Genomic DNA, 16937 nt, shown 5'->3' on the forward strand with positions numbered 1-16937 from the left:
TAATTAAATGTTTAACATTTAAGACACTTTGAATGCAGATTTCTTACCAACACAGTGAGGTTATATTATTAGCTGGCAAGAAATAAGCTGTTCCTTAGTAGTGATTCCCCCACTAATGACTCTCACAATCCTCGCCAAAGACAATGTGAACAGGTAGGCTCAAGAAAATTGTTCCACCACTACCATGGTGCGCCTAAGTGTTCATTGCTATACAATGTCCATTACCAATATTCAAAGTAGAATCTTTAATGGAACAGTTAAGGTTAAGACTGACTATTCAATGACTGACAGTGATTAGGCACTAAGCGTGAGAACAGAAAAGGCAAACAAGGATAATGTTCAACAAGAAAGAACAGTTGGTCAAATGAAGTCTACAGGAGGGAAGTCTACGGTTTTATCCGGGGGAAGAGGAGAAAGAGGTAAATTAGTGACCAGGGAAGGGTCTGAAATTACCATTCACATTGCTGTGTGATTTCTCTCTCACTGCACTGCCATCGGAATCTACATCAGTCTCAGGTCCATGATGTGAGAGACACTGGGGGACAATAACGGCTTCCCTCAAGGCTTCAGAAACTGGGCTTCCTTCCACTTCGGGACCTCTCCTCTCTCCATACTTTTCTTCACAATCTTCTGAATCACTCAAGATCTTGGCTTTCTTAGACAAATGTGTATTCTTGCCTAACGCACTGCTTCCTGGTTCAGAGTCGGCTTCCTCAGAGATGCTATCTGCCCCAAGTTTCTGCCCGGATGTTAAAGGGTCAACAGTGCTGCTGGGTCCATGATCCGATTCATGACATCTGGAGTCCTCCTCAGAAGACTCTATTGGACGAGATTTGGCTTTGCATGCTGCTGCAGGGTGGGATGTGCAGCCATTAGCATGCCAGGTCTTCCGGGCTGCTTGCAAGTCACTGTCTGACTCAGAGTCACTGATGCAGTTCTGGACAGCATGGGGACTGGACATCAACAGTGCTTGGTTCCGGTCTCTCACTTCTTCAGTCTCTGACTTAAGACTCTGATCATCGGAGTTGTGTAGCAACTTTTTCCTGGCCACTGCTGATGCGTTTCGATGAGGCAGCTTCCGTCCGGAGCAGGGGCTCTCCGAGCTCGAGTCTTCTGCGTCACTCATCAGCTTTATCTTGCTGGCGGCAACAGCAGCACATTTCCGCAGAACCTTCCGGCTGCTTCCAGCCTTACTTTTCAGATTTTCATCTGTTTCCACTGAATGGTTATCAGAATCACTTAAATAGACTCTCTTCCGAGTGGCTTTCCTGCCACATCCATTTTCTAAAGAAACAGAACCTGGAAATAAAAGTAATATGATTAAAGAAGTTTTTCTTACTGCAGTCATGCTATGCTACACATACAGGTCACGCTGGCCTCTTTCCTACTATCTGTCCTGCCTCAACTTCCTAAAGTGACACCAGGCCTACAAAGTCTTCAAATGCTTCTGTAGGGATCACCACTTGTTGAGCTTAAGAGACACTACCCTATCTAGATGAATTCAATTATGCCAATCAACAATGCCGAGTGAAACCCAGACCACTCGCTCTCACTGACCAGCTTTTCTCCGAGCAGCTCTTGTTCTGGTCACCCTGAGATTGCTGCTTCTCAACACGCCACTGCGCAAGGAGCACTCTTGAGCTCCAGAGCTCTCTTTGCTTTCATCTGAACTATTTGAAGATGAAGAAGATGAAGAGGTAGCTAAGAAATCTTCCATTTCACTTCCTAAAAAAAAAAATAAAAAGAAAGAGATATGTGGACTCCTGTCTGTACCCACATAAGTAAACATTGTCTTATAACCCAAATATTTGATAATTTAATTTATATACTTGGTGTTCAAGAGATGGCTCAGTAAGAGAGCACTTGCTATTCTTACAGAAGAAAGACCCAGGTTCAGTACCCACTACCCTCATGGCAGCTGCCCATAACTGCCTGTAACTCCAGTTCCAGGGGATAAAATGACCTTTTCTGGTCTCTGTGGGCACCAGGCATCAGATTTATTTATTTACTATGTACACAATGTTCTGTCTACATGTATGCCTGCAGGCCAGAAGAGAGCACCAGACTTCATTATAGATGGGGATTTGAACTCAGGACCCCTGGAAGAACAGTCAGTGCTCTTAACCTCGGAGTCATCTCTCCAGGCCCATAATGCTATGAAGAAAAGCTGACTTTAACCAAAAAAAAAAAAAAAAAAAAAAAAAAAAGCAAACAAACAAACAAAAACCTTTGGATTAAAAAGTACACAATCAGGGGTTGGGGATTTAGCAAGCACAAGGCCCTGGGTTCGGTCCCCAGCTCCGAGAAAACAAAAACAAAAACAAAAAAAAAAACAAAAACAAAAAAGTACACAATCAGTATTCCAAATTAAGTCATGCTTGTGTATTTAAAAAATGACCACATTCTGAGCTAGATTCAGAAAACACTCATTCATGAGTAAACCTCCATTTCAAACCTAATTAGCCCCACTAATTATTTTACTTTCTGCAACATCAAGAGAGGGTTCCATGCTGGAAGGTACAATCAGGGCCCTTGTCTCAGGAGGCAGTTTCAGATCTACAGCAATTTCCTGACAATATAGCTGTGGCACATAAATGGCATTGGGGGAAGAAGGGGTGGCAAACAGTGAGAGAATGGAACACTTTAAACAAGGAGTAACTGTTTTCATTGCCATACTGGGTGTAATGAGCATCAGACTGGTTTTCTATCAACTTGATACACATTTGGGAAATTTCTCAATTGAGAAAATTCTCCCTCCCACCAAACTGCCCCGTGGACAAGACTGGGGAATTTTCTTAATTGATGACTGATGGGGAGTGGGGGGAAGGTCTTGAGAAAGCAGGCTGGCATTGTCAGGAAGGGCCAGCCAGTAAGCAGGGCTCCTCCATCGGCTCCTAAACTAGCCCCATCAGTGATGGAGGATGACCTGAGTACTCCACACCAAACACCTTTTCTTCCTGGCAGAGGCAGAGGCAGGAGGACGAGGGAGCTCAAGAGAGGCCACTGGTGAAAGTGTAGCCCAACTATAGTTTAAGCGACAGTGCCATGTATGGAAAACCACCAAAAGCAGCAGTGGCTGTGCAGTGGGGACCTAGTCAGAGCCTAGGAAGACAGGCTCTGTACTGCAGAGGCGTCTTTGGTGTTCTCTGGGGTCCCAGACATAAAGCACTAAACCGTTTACACTGGGAGTTTTAGTTCTGCTTTGGCCTGAGCGTGAAGGCATGTAACTGACTTTTGACTTTACAGGAACCCACAGTTCAGCGACTTTACATATTTTAGACTCTGAACTTTGAAAGAGACTTTGGATGTTTTAAGAAACTTAACATTCAAAGTATTTGAATGCTTAAACATTGAGAATTTTTACAAGTTGGGTTGTTTTACACCATGAAATTAATATTCATATGCCATCTCAGGCACAAATGAGAAAAAACAAAAAAGTTTTACTTGAACACTGATATATCTGTGTAACAAGCAAACAAGGAATGAAGAGCGCTAGCTAGACATAAGCTAGAGTTACCAAAGCAGAGAGCCTGAACTGAGAACATGCCCCAACCAGACTTGTCTGTATAGCACAGCAAAATAAATCCTCAAACAGACAGAAGGCCTCCCAGCCCCTATTACTGCATACTTGGGGACTCTGTCCTACAACTGCATCCACAGCATCCTGTAATGTAAAGTGCATCAGCATGACCTTTCCTCAGGCCACGTTAGTCCCAACCTGTGCATCTGTCTCTCAACAGCACACAGCACTAAATGTAGTATGTGTACTCCATACCTGAAAAGCCATAAACTAGGACATCATGGGAGTCACACCCTCACTGCACAAAGCTATGCAGGGTTACATCTGTTCACTGGTCAAGACAGTAACAGCCAAAGAGGTGACAATGTACTACTGGGTATCACCTCTCAAATGACTATCTGTATTGTGACTTTTTTTGTCATTTAAAATATACTTTGTAGCTGGGCAGCAGTGCACATGCCTTTAAACCCAGCACTTGGGATGCAGGTAAGTTCAAGGCTAGCCTCATCTACAGAGCATATTTTAGGACAGCCAAAGACAGAAACCCTGCTAAAAAACAAACGAGAGAGACAGAGACAGACAAACACAGAGAGAGAGAGAGACAGAGAGAGACAGAGACACAGAGAGAGAGAGACAGAGACACACACACAGAGAGAGAGAGAGAGAGAGAGAGAGAGAGAGAGAGAGAGAAGAAAGAAAATATACTTTGTGAAATACAAACCTTAGCAAAAACATGTAAATCTTCCAACTATGTTAACTCTGTCTAGACCTCAGTGCCAAGGCTGCTTCTAACCCAACAGCATTTAGCAGCCTACAAACAAGGATGCTTAAAGATGAGTGCATTCAATTCCTCACCAAACAGCACAGAGCCACTCCTCAATGTTTCAGCTCTGTGTCTTCTCACTCTTTCTAAAGATCCTGCAGAATCTGAAGAGTCCCCAGAAGTACAGCCCGAAGAGACACCAGCACTTGTCTTGCGGGTTGCAGACAAAGGTACCTTACTTGAGGTAGACTGAGAAGGAGAACACATCAACTGTGGAATTACTTTTGTCTGAGATCTGAACTGCTTCTGTTTGACACTTCTGGAGAAAGATGTAAACAAGAGAAACAATGATTAATAAGACAGAAAAGTAAATAGCTAGAGAATACCAGGACAAAAGAATGCTACATTGTTTCTTAATGAGAGAAGACACCACCACATGAACCAAGTATTAAACTATGCACTACCATTCTGCCGTGGGTTGTTACTGCAAGCATTTCCTTATTCTACACTTGACAGTTACAGTCAATTTTGAAGAAATGAACAAATGAGCCAACTAAACAGAGAATCTGGTCCCAAGAAAAAGACAGGAAAAAATGTTTCAAGAAACAAGACATTAAAACCTTTCCAAAATTGACAAATTACACTTAATACCCACAGAAATGGATAAACTCCCAAGCAATATAAACTCAGTAACTCCTAACCTGCTCCTCTGGTGGGAGGGAGGGATGGATTTGGGGGAGAAGGGAAGGAAGGAGTGCTCTTGGAGGAAAACAACATACACATAAGAAGAGCAGTTCAGCAAAGTCAGGAGGTAGCATAATAGGTACAAGAGTTCACTATGCATCAACATTATTTTTCAGGGCTGCAGAGAGGACACAATGGTTAAGAGTATGGCCTGCTCTCCCAGAGGACCCAGGTTCAACTCACAGCACCCACATGGCAGGTCACAACTCTCTGTAACCCAAGGCCTCCCAGGGAATCTGACGCCATCCTAGTTTCCAAGGGCACCAGACACACATACACATATACATCTGATACTCATATTTACATGCAGGCAAAGTCACCAAATGCATAAAGTAAAAAGTAAAATTTTAAAACATTTTAAAAATTACCGAGAACATTTTAAAAATTACCTTCAGCCAGATGGAGTGGGGCAGGGGCAGGGGCAGGGGCAGGGGCAGGGGCAGGGGCAGGGGCAGGGGCAGGGGCAGGGGCAGGGGCAGGGGCAGGGGCAGGGGCAGGGGCAGGGGCAGGGGCAGGGGCAGGGGGATCTGTGAGTTCAAGGTCAGCCTGGTGTACAGAGTGAGTTCCAGGATAACCGGGGTTACACAGAGAAACTGTCTTGAAAAACAAAACAACAAAACAACAGAAAAACAAAAAGATCCTTCAATAATGAAAGTAGAGTTACAGCACTACCGAGGACATAAGACAGAGAAGTCCACTGTTGGTGCATCTGCCTGGTCTAAAGGGATTCTTCAGACTGGACCAAGAACAAACCCGTAACACCCATGACGGAACATGCAGACAAGTGTATAACTGGACATTGAAATATAGAGAGGACATATAAAACATATCATTACAGGGTTTCTATTAAAAACAACAACAACAACAACAAAGTTACAGGTTAAAGAATATGAAATTAAAGATATGTATATAAAAGTTCCGAGTATAGATAGAGCAGCACTCCAAAACTATGAGTTTTATAAAAACACCTTAAATTAAAAGCCAGTTCTGTTCGCTCCCATGACGCTCACCGCATGCTCCTGTCAACTGGAACAGCACCATTACACTTTTGTCGTTGCTTGAATCTTTGGCTTCGACGAAGTTTCTCCTTGAATTTTTGACCAATTTTAAAATCAAAGGAGATTTTCTTCATTTTTTCTTCAAACAAAGCAGACAATCTCAAGGTCATACTATAAATCTACAAGGATACAAAAAGAAAACCAGAATTACAAACTCAGTCTGTTGCAGGTTTTCAGAAACAGTGGTCAACAATGCTACTCTACACTCTGCACCACTCAGGAGTCCAGGGGTTCCCTCCACTGTAACACGGTCCCGACCAGCTCCACAGTACACACCTCCCCTCAAGCTGACCTGGAAGTTAGCTCTAACACTGCTATTTAGGAAGCAAAACAGCAGTGCGTGCCTGGATCAGGGGAACAAAGTATTTTTACATTAATCTGCTTACAATCTGGTATACCACACCTCAATCCAAAATAACACAGGCTTCCACCATACACAAGAAAACATGCCCTCGACTTCACGTACCTCATGCAGCCCAGTCACTAAGAAGGCAGAGACGACCTTCAACTCAATCCCCCATCTTCCCGCCATTACTTTTTAAGTACTGGGCCTGTAAGCCTGTGCCCCCGTGCAGTTCATCACATACAATATGGGGAATTAACCCATGCTGGCATGTATGCCAGGCCAGCAAGCTACCAACTGAGTTATATCCCCAGCTCAACAATTCAATAATTATCAGATCATTAAAATAACACCAAGCTATATGATTTACAGAAGGATCCACATTAAATCCAGAAATAAGTGCACAGGTTTAATACTCAAAAGTTCAGTGTCAGGCAGAGCAATCTCCCAGGCAATCCTTTGAAAGCATGAGGACCTCAAGTTCAAAGCCCACAATCCACATTTAGAAGCTGGGGAGGAGGACATAGCAGAGACAAGCTTGGTGGTCAAGCTTATAATAACAGGGAGACAGGCACAAGTCCCTGAGGCCAGCTGGCTAAAAAGCCTGGACAACCTGTAGTAACTGGTTTCTCTCCTCCCACTCTGTGGCTTCTGGGAATCAAACTCAGACTTGACAGCTAACCAGCACAAGAACGCAACAGCAGAGGACTGGGCATATGTGGTTATTAGGAGGACCTGCTGTCCCAGAGACTTGTCAACATAAAGGACTGCGCTCTAGTAGACTCCTACATGTCTGCCCTGCGACTCATGAGTGCTCGCTTCCTCGTTCTGTCCTGGAAAAATACAACAGCCATCTCTAGTACTTCATAAACTTGTCACTCATCAAGTTAACAGGGTCATGTGAGCCACTGTATGTCTGAAATATGATGGTCTTGAGCATCCTCACTTTCTGTCTCCTCACTAGCTGTCACTGGAAATTTAGTAACCTATTGGAACTAAAAGTGACAAGAAAGGAAAGTGTGAGCACACAATACATAGTGAACACTAAAAAAATTCTCTTGAAATTCAAAATGAGATGGATGCTTTCAGTATTACTGTTCAACATTATAAAGCACCATCCTGGGTCTCACTTATCCATGGTCCAGTAATATTTGTGGTCACTTTCAGAAACAGGCTACACTTAAAAGTCTGAATAGCATTATCTAATCTCATGCTATCGTCCCACAATTCATTTGGGACATGAATCATCTTTTTTTTTTTTTTAAAGATTTATTTATTTATGTTACATATACACTGTCAATATCTTCAGACACCAGAAGAGGGCAAATCAGATCCCATTACAGATGGCTGTGAACCACCATGTGGTTGCTGGGAATTGAACTCAGAACCTCTGGAAGAGCAGCAGCCTGTGCTCTTAACCACTGAGCCATCTCTCCAGTTCATGCATCAGCTTATGTCCACAGCATCCATATGGACATCACTCAGCTCACAGCGATAAAGACTGTACTCATACAACCTCACTCTAATTGTTTACTTACTGGTACATATGTAAGCAACCTCCTACCATGTCTAACCTATATATTTAAGTTCACTAACTTCACCAGCTACTTCTGGTCACACTTAACATCGTGTACACACAAGTGCATTTAAGAAAAAATACTACTTATGTGCACTGGCGGCAGCTCTGTTCATCCCAGACGTCTTGTGTTTACCCAGTTTACTCAGTTATCGTTCATGTTCTGTCAGCTACTTGCAACTAGAAAAATACACAGGTCATGCATACTTTGTTAAAATGAGGCACAGAAAAGGCTACCTACCTTTGATCTTTTGTTGGGTGTATATGCCTTTGCATTGCTAAATATCAACCGAATGTCTTTGCAAAACTCCACAGGGCTATCGTAATTCCCGGCCTCTAGAGTTTCCCTTACTGTTCCAAAATCCATCGGAGTGTCTATAATATCTCGGTAATCCTGTTTTTAAAATGATGGTTCACATATGAACTTCACGTTCTCCAAAAGTAAACACATAAAGGGCTAGAAAGATGGCTCAGCCATTAAGTGTAAGTTCCAGAACCCATACAGTGACACACAAGTATCTGTAACCTCCAATCACAGGGACTCAACAACTCCTCTGGCTTCCATGGGCAGTACAAACATGGTACACAGATACACGAGCAAATAAAACACACATAAAATACCCATACACACAAATGTTTTTAAAGTAAACTATGTTATGTTAGAGCTCTAAGACAGTCAAAACAACAGAAGAGGGAAAGAATTGAAAGACTTAAGGATTGATGTTTAAAAGATCTATAAATGCAGCAAAGAATAGTAGGATAGGAAGTATCAAATATTAAGATTTTATTTTATCTTAATTTATATGTTAGGATATGTGTACAATGCCCAAAGAAGGTTTTAAGACCATTTTGGAGAGACAGGTTACTCATGACCTGCCTGACATGATACAGGGAACCAGACTCCAGCCCTGTGCAAGCACTCCTAACTGTTGAGCCATCTCTGCAGCCATGGTAAATTAGTTGTATTAACACCTGTGCCTACAGCAATGCTTGTGTATATATCTCCCATTTCCCACTACACTGTGCAACTATGTCTGAATTCTTAAGTGAGTTACTATGTCTACACTACAACTAGCCTAGTGGGGTAAGGGACAGACATTAGCCTAAGTAAAGGCTAGTCCTCTTACTCAGTTAGTTAAGGTTTAACCTAAGTAAAAGCTAGTCCTCTTACTCAGTTAGTTAAAGTTTAACCTAACTCTGCAATCCCACTGTTTTACCCACATAAAAATCACCAAAATTCGGTGCAAGGTTGCTTACTGGGTACTCAACCAAGTCCACGGGCTGTCTGAAGGGCTCCGAGTCCTCACACTGGAAGATCAGAATAAGCAAGGCCTTGCACTGCCTCCTCCAGTCGCTCTCTATACAGCTGCTGCCTCTACTCCTCCTTTTCCAGTTGTGGACCTGAAAACATATTTATTTGTAGTTATTTCAGCCTAGGTAGGCAATGGGGAGAGAACATACACTTTATGGTGTTTGATGTTGGCTTTAAAAAAAAAGAAAAGAAAAAAAAGAATCGGGCCTTTTTGTTTTCCGATTAAGTTGCAGCAGTTTTCACCTTGTTATCTAGCTGGGAAGAAAAAGATTTCTATAAAATCCAGGCCTGTCTTATGATGTGCTCCACACACTTCCGTAAAATGGAAATTACACCGAGATCAGTTACTAGAACAAGATGCCACAGCAGCAGCAGGTGCTAGACATCTAACAAGAAGTTCTGCCAAGGCTCACGCCTGTACATCTTGTTCACAAAATTGAAAATGGGGCAGAAAACTGCCTAGGACTACAGCTTCTTCACATGGAAAAGGTCCACTGTAGACAGCAATTAAAGATAGTGGCCCTGATACAGTGCCTCAGATACTAGGATTAGCTATATGGACCAATGTAACCACAAAGAAGACAGAAGAGTGTGTGTGTCAGAGACGGCAAAAGCTACGATCTTGTTTGAATCAAAGTAAACAGAAAGTATGCGTTGGGAGAGGGCTTTACAATGTGGACAAGGCAAGAGCCTGCGCTCACGAGTGCGCTCTCTCGTGCGCGCTCTCCCCCACCCCCCCTTAGAATTCCTATCATGGAATCAGCATAACTTTAGGGAGAGTCATATCACACTTCTACTGGAAGCACATGCACCTCCGACTAGTGGAGTCAACTGTGTCACTGGCAACAGCGGACACTGCCAAAGGAACACAAAGGAAAGCGTGCCAGTTCTGTTGGAAATGAAGCAACACGGAAATGGAAATCAGACAACACAAATGCATGTCTAACTCTTCGATGTTAATTAAGACAATCACTGTATAAGAGATTGCATGTTTGGCTGCTTGACTTGCTTTTTGAGATTCTTACTACACAGTCCTGGCTGGCCTGGAACTAGGTATGCAAATCAGGTTGGCCTCAAAAAGACCTGCCTGCCTCTCCTGAGTTCTGAGATTAAAAGGTATGTGCCCGGCTGGGGATTTAGCTCAGTGGTAGAGCGCTTACCTAGGAAGCACAAGGCCCTGGGTTCGGTCCCCAGCTCAAAGAACCCAAAAAAAAAAAAAAAAAAAAAAAGTATGTGCCCTAGAATATAAATGTAGAGTTAAATATATATTTACTTAACTCTAAATTGAAGGAGAATCTAGGTGAACTTCTGAGTGATGTGTTAATATATTTTACCCATTCTGGTATGAATAGTCTACCCATTGTTTTATTGCATTAGTGCTAAAGCTTCTGGTGACAAGCCACATTAGAGTTCTCGGTTTCCTAAGTGTAGTTCCATGCTCTGTCCCTTCTCCCACAGAGCCTCATCTTTTCAACAAATCTCTATTTTAAATAAATAATTCAGTTATCAAATCCTACTCAACATCCTCCTGAAAAGATCTCACCATTTTCCTTCACTGTTCCAAGAGAACCGTCTCTGAGCCTGGACGGAATGCCACTGAAGAATGCTCTCATGCTCTCGCCAGCACTCCCTTCACTAACATGCAGCCATGAGGGGCCACCTTGTCCTGAAAGCCGTAATCACCCACTGTGGGGACAGCTGCTGCTCTACCTGACAATTGTATACACTGCTTGGATTCTGTGCTCTGCTGCACAGGTCAGGTCAATGCCCGGCCCTACTTGCCTTTACTGGGTTTTTTTGTTTGTTTGTTTGTTTGTTTGTTTTTTTTGCGGCTGGAGTGGGGGTTGGAGGGTCCATTATTTTACTTCATCTGTGAGAGCTCCATTCCAACAGCAACTATCAACTCAACATTTTTCAAGTAACCAGAACTTAGTGATTTCTATTTCTCTTATAAACCAAACTAAAATACCCAGAATCATCACATAGTTTTTCAAGACCAGAAACTGTAATCCGGATAAATATTTGGTTTTGAACAGAGAACACAGAATCCAAAGTTAGCCATGCACAGCAACTTACCCTCCTCCTTCCAGAAGACGTTTTAGGAAGATCACTATCGTCCTAGGATAAATCAGAGAACCTTACTATGGAAGTCTCACCAGAGATCATCATCAGAGCAAATGTGTGTCAGAGACATTGCTTAACCATGAGAATTTTTAATCAATTCCTACCTTCATAGCAAACTGCAATATATCACAAAATCTGAGATTGGATGCCCTACATTTCTCTATTCTCATTTTTAAGTCAGTGTTTGATCAACATGCCACTATAAAGTTAATTCCATACATACCAAGTCATCAGCACTGTCGCCATCACTGTCAGATGTGTTACAGAGTTCCAGTATGTTTGTACAATCTTGATTCCTACAAGTGAAATTTCCAGTTAATCATTTGAAGCAGTTACTCCTGTCAAGCACCACCTCACATGAAAATACAAATAGTTCCTGCCTATGAACACCGAACTTCACAAAAAAAAGGACGATTTTAACCAGACCTCTGTGAAAATACTACATTAGTACCCTAGTTTAGAATAATAACAAAGTCAAGTTGATAGTACAGAAACAATGACACTCCAAGCAGCCTGTCTAGGTTGAGCACACACAGCTTTTCCTAGGCATTACCACACAGTAATGCTGATACAGCAAATACCAGAAGAGGAGGAGATTTCAGATAGAGGCAAAGAGACAAAGCAAACCCTCACATGTCAGCAAGTGGGCAAAGGGGAGGTGCTAAGGATGCCCACACAGAAATGACAGAATAGGCAAGAGTGGTATACGTTAATCAGGCTTGCTGGAGAGGTGGCTCCTAGGTTAAGAGCACGCACTTATAGAGGAACTGGGTCCAGCACCCATACAGTGGGCTCACAACCATTTCTAACTCCCAATCTAAGGGATCCAATAACCTCCCTCTGCTGGCCTCATTAAGCACCAAGTATACACGATGCATAAAATACATGCAAATAAAACACTATATACATCAGATTAATTTAAATGCTTTGCTTTAAATTTTTTAAAATATAAAAGTTAGGGATAAAGAGATGGATCAGCTGACCAGCTCAGCCCACCCAGGCTATGATCCAGGGTGTGGAGCTGGCCCACCCCACACTGTACATCATCTGTGGACTGCTAGGGCACACGAAAGGATGGTCCTGCTGATCCACAGCTGTAGATCTCTAGGACACACGGCACCATAGGAGAACTGAGGAGGGCCGGTGAAGAGCCATACTGATGGTGTGGCTCACTGCAGGACAAGATATGTGGGAAGACGGACGGACGTACTGTGGGACACACCGTGTACACACTACAGCTCCCACAGCAAGATGTTCTCTATGCTTTTTGTTTGCTTTTTATGTTCTTTTCGGTCAGAGGTTGCGAGGGCCAAGGATGACAAGGGGACAAAGGAGAAGTGGACTGGAGTGCATGACTCAATTAAAAGTTAGAGGGGAAAAGAGAGAAATGGCTCAATGGTTAAGAGCACTGGCTGTTCTTCCTGAGAATCTGGGTTTGAGTCCCAGGAACCACATGGTGGGTAACAATTATCTGTAACTCTCGTCTCAGAAATCCAACGCTCTCTTTTAGTCTCCATAGAGAGTTGGCAAGTAAGTACACAAACACACAAGCAGGCAAAATACCCATATATGTAATAAAGAATTAAAAAACGCAACTGAATTGGTCACACTCCTTTAATGAAATTATAATCACAAGTATGCAAAGAAATGCTGCTTCAAGTATAACATGCGAAGAATTCAGGCAGTAAAAATGGGAAGCTGGATGGCTATTAACGCACAATGTCAGTCACATTTGTGCCGTGCATGAGGTCACTTACTTGATAAACTTCAGAAGCTGGTCGGTTATTTTTTTAGCTGATCTTGCAATTACACTTTCAGGTTCATTAAATGTTCTTGCATTATGCTCTATATATCGGACTTCCCAAATTAATGCAGATAACCGCCTTAAACAGAAAAGTAACTTATTTTAAAAATAAAAATAACCAACATCTAGCAATGTGAGCCTATTCAGTGAGTGACAGCACACCTTCAAGAAATCATTAGTGCATGGGTAATAAATAACTTAATGTTATAATCAGAGCATTACATTAGACAGTGAATTACAGAAACTAATTAACTACTTAAATCATACATGTGTGTGCAGTCTGTCTGTCTGTGTGTGTGTGTACACGCGTGTGCGCGCGCCTGTCTGTCTGTCTGTCTCTCAACAAAACAGCCTTTCTATTTTTCTACCATGCCTATCAGCACCTTTTGAAGCTGTTAAAACTTTAACAAATGGGGCCGGGGAAATTACTCAGTACATACAATTGCTTCTTGCTGTACAACCATGAAGTCCTGATTGGATCCTACAACACCCATGTAAAACTGAGGTAAGCACGGCTGCGACTGTCTCTAACTCCAGCACTGGAGATAAGAGACAGGCAGATCCCAAGAGCCCACTACGCAGTCAGGTGGCCCCAGTGTCTTATGGAAGAGACCCAGTATCAAGGGAGTAGGGAGAGTGCACCAGAGAAATCCGCAGAGCAGTCTCCCTGTGCTCACCCATTCCTCACTACAGAACAAGTGTGCACTGTTAACTTTTGAGTCAGTTTTATTACAAATAGGTTTCTAATTCAAACAGACATATGACTATATATATAGATATAGATATACATGCTATAATTGTGGATTAGTATTTATGTACTACAATAATTTCATCAAGTAACAGAAGTATAAAAACTAAAATACCATCAATTACTATAAAAACCATTACAAATAAGTGACTTTTAAAATGACTGATGATGCAGAAGCCAATAACAAAGCCGATCCATCTGGGAAATAATCCTGACTCAGAACGGGCAGGTACAATTATTAACTCAGGAAATCTTTTAAATGTAGCAGCTAAGATTTTAAATCAGAGAAAGACGGCAAGATTCTAACCATCCCAATCTTGGCTACAACTCAAGATAAGCATTAAAGATTTGGATCACATTTCTTCTACTTCAAAAAAAGGCATTTACATCACAAAGTAGTATATACCTAGATCTCTACATGCAGTATCAAAAAAATGAATTATATTGTTTCCTAAGTTTTTTTCCATTTTTCCTGAGTAATAATATAAAAGTTGTAATTAAACTAGAAAGTTCAATGGATAAGAACACTTGTTGCTCTTGCAGGAGTTCATTTGCAGAACCCACATGGGGGATAATCACACCATCCCTAAGTACCTTCCAGGAAGTGCAACTCCCTCTTGGAACCTGCATACACACAGACAAATAAATAAAAATCCTAAGAAGTGAAGTTCTACACACACACCCAAACAACTGAGGAACAAAGTTTGGTGTGTCACCTTATGTCTGACTACCCACACCTACTCAAACACATGGAACAAGCACCCCCAACAGAAAAGTATATCCGCCAGCACCCAAAGCCTACACGCTAATTACCAGCAACCTGCACATCTGCTGCATTAGTGACTGTGGCCTCACAGCTCTCTGTGGCACTTTTGCAATGATTCACTACAAACCTGTAAAATCGATGAACAAGCCTCATTCGGATTGTGTAGAGATCAGTAGGATAGGCCACCACTGTGCAGTATTTTGGATATGTACACAGGTCCACCGGGCCTGCAAAAGCTGCTGCTATATCTGGAAGAGAAAGGAACAGTCCAAGATTCTTTTTTTTTTTTTTAAAGATTTATTCATTTATTATATATGAGTACACTGTAGCTGTCTTCAGACACACCAGAAGAGGGCATTGGATCTCTTTACAGATGGTTGTGAGCCACCATGTGGTTGCTGGGATTTGAACTCAGGATCTCAGGAAGAGCAGTCGGTGCTCTTAACCACTGAGCCATCTCTCCAGCCCCAGTCCAAGATTCTTAACAATGAATTCCTCACCTATAGGTGATATCTAGGTACAAACTATTTCAGAGAGAGAGAGTTCCACTTAATGTAGCCCCTGAACCAAGAAGAATCAAATAAAGGACGGAACCTCAATTAATTCTTTTATGGAAAACTTAAAACTTGGGCTTTCAGCCTGAGGAAACTCACCAAGGTTTAAGAGCTGGTCTATGCCACTGATGATCCGCTCACACTCCTCATCTCTTGACCTCTGGCCCCATTCACCATCTTGTGGTTTGTAGAGCAATTTCTCTAGTTCATCTGAAGTGACAGAGATGCTTGCTCCCAATTCTTCTGGAGGATCGACTATGAATTCCATTTTAAAGACAATGAAAGAAGAAACAGATGAGCAGGTAGAGTCAACTTTTTTTTAAAGAATTATTTATTCATTTTACATGCATGAGTACACTGCAGCTGTCTTCAGACACAGAAGAGGGCACCAGATCCCATTACAGATGGTTGTGAGCCACCATGTGGTTGCTGGGAATTGAACTCAGGACCTCTGGAAGAGCAGTCCATGCTCTTAACCGCTGAGCCTCTCCAGCCTGAGTCAACTTCTAAATTCAATGAATACTACACTCAGTCCATCGGAAAAGCTCTCAAACTTGGCTGCCTCTACTGCTGAAAGCAGACTCAAGCTGGGTGGTAACGGATCACACCTTTAACTCCAGCACCTGGGAGGGCAGAGGCAGGTGGATCCTCTGTGAGTCCCACAACAGCCTAGTCTACACAGAGTAAGTCTCAAAACACTGGAGAAAAGAAAAGGCAGATCTTCAACTTTCTAATTTCTTCACTGATGTTGCAAACTTTACTTGAAGTAAGCACAAATTATTGCCCAGTGAAATCTGAAAAGAACCACCACCACCAAGGCAACCTTAGCCCAGAGAGTTCAGAAAGCAAATCTCTGCAGACAACTTAAAGGTCAAAGAGTAGGTAGGGGTTGGGGATTTAGCTCAGTGGCAGAGCGCTTGCCTACGAAGCACAAGGCCCTGGGTTCGGTCCCCAGCTCCGGAAAAAAAAAAAAAAAGTTCAAAGAGTAATTCCTAAAAGCTCAAGACATGGTCTAGAGATGCAGCTCAACGGATACAGAGCCTGCCTAGCTCTTTGTGGGTTTCACCCCTAACCTTCATAATACCAGGTGTGATGGTGCATACCTACAATGCTAGTGTGTGTGTGTGGGGGGGGGGGGGGGGGTTTCAGAAGCCAAAGGCCGCCCACAACCATGCACGCACGCACGCACGCACGCATGCCGACCTCAATACATAAATGGCTAAAATATACACACTCTCTCTCTCATGACAAAATGGATAAAATAATTCCACCAACATAAAGGGCTAATTCCTTTAACTGAAGGAAGCACATAAATAGAGACTGAAATAGTAGGGGTGGAGATAAGACCTCTTAGGGAGAAATTCAAACATAATTCAAAATATTTATTTTCATTAAATGCAAGTTCTAAAACACAGACAAGTAGTGGCATCTAGCCAGATGTGGTAGGCATACCTTCAACCCCAGGACAGCCAGGGCTACCCTCTGTATAGGTAATGATGGTTTTGGAATACTAATTGACAGGAGTGGATCATGGTCTTATGAAAAACATTCCAACAGATTCTAATCTAAAGGCTGAATGCAACAGTGCTCATGGCAACTCTCAAAATATTTAAAATTCCAGGAAT

The 16937-nt window shown here is 42.4% G+C and overlaps 1 protein-coding gene across 9 annotated transcripts in view; it reads right to left on the reverse strand.

Moving 5' to 3' along the window:
- The window catches only part of Brwd1 (bromodomain and WD repeat domain containing 1), a 92080-nt gene that overhangs the window by 10956 nt on the left and 64187 nt on the right, over positions 1-16937 (reverse strand). For 3 of the 9 annotated variants that reach the window (XM_087576422.1, XM_087576420.1, NM_001371922.2), the window contains 11 exon segments: positions 15412-15567; positions 14886-15006; positions 13198-13323; positions 11664-11736; positions 11393-11434; positions 9262-9405; positions 8246-8398; positions 6038-6204; positions 4376-4602; positions 1558-1725; positions 454-1299 (listed from right to left, as the gene is read on the reverse strand). In XM_087576422.1, coding sequence (XP_087432548.1) covers positions 454-1299; positions 1558-1725; positions 4376-4602; positions 6038-6204; positions 8246-8398; positions 9262-9405; positions 11393-11434; positions 11664-11736; positions 13198-13323; positions 14886-15006; positions 15412-15567 — 2223 coding nt within the window. 9 annotated transcript variants of the gene reach the window in all.

Source organism: Rattus norvegicus, chromosome 11 (assembly GCF_021556685.1).
Source record: "Rattus norvegicus strain SHRSP/BbbUtx chromosome 11, alternate assembly SHRSP_T2T, whole genome shotgun sequence".
NCBI lineage: Eukaryota > Metazoa > Chordata > Mammalia > Rodentia > Muridae > Rattus > Rattus norvegicus.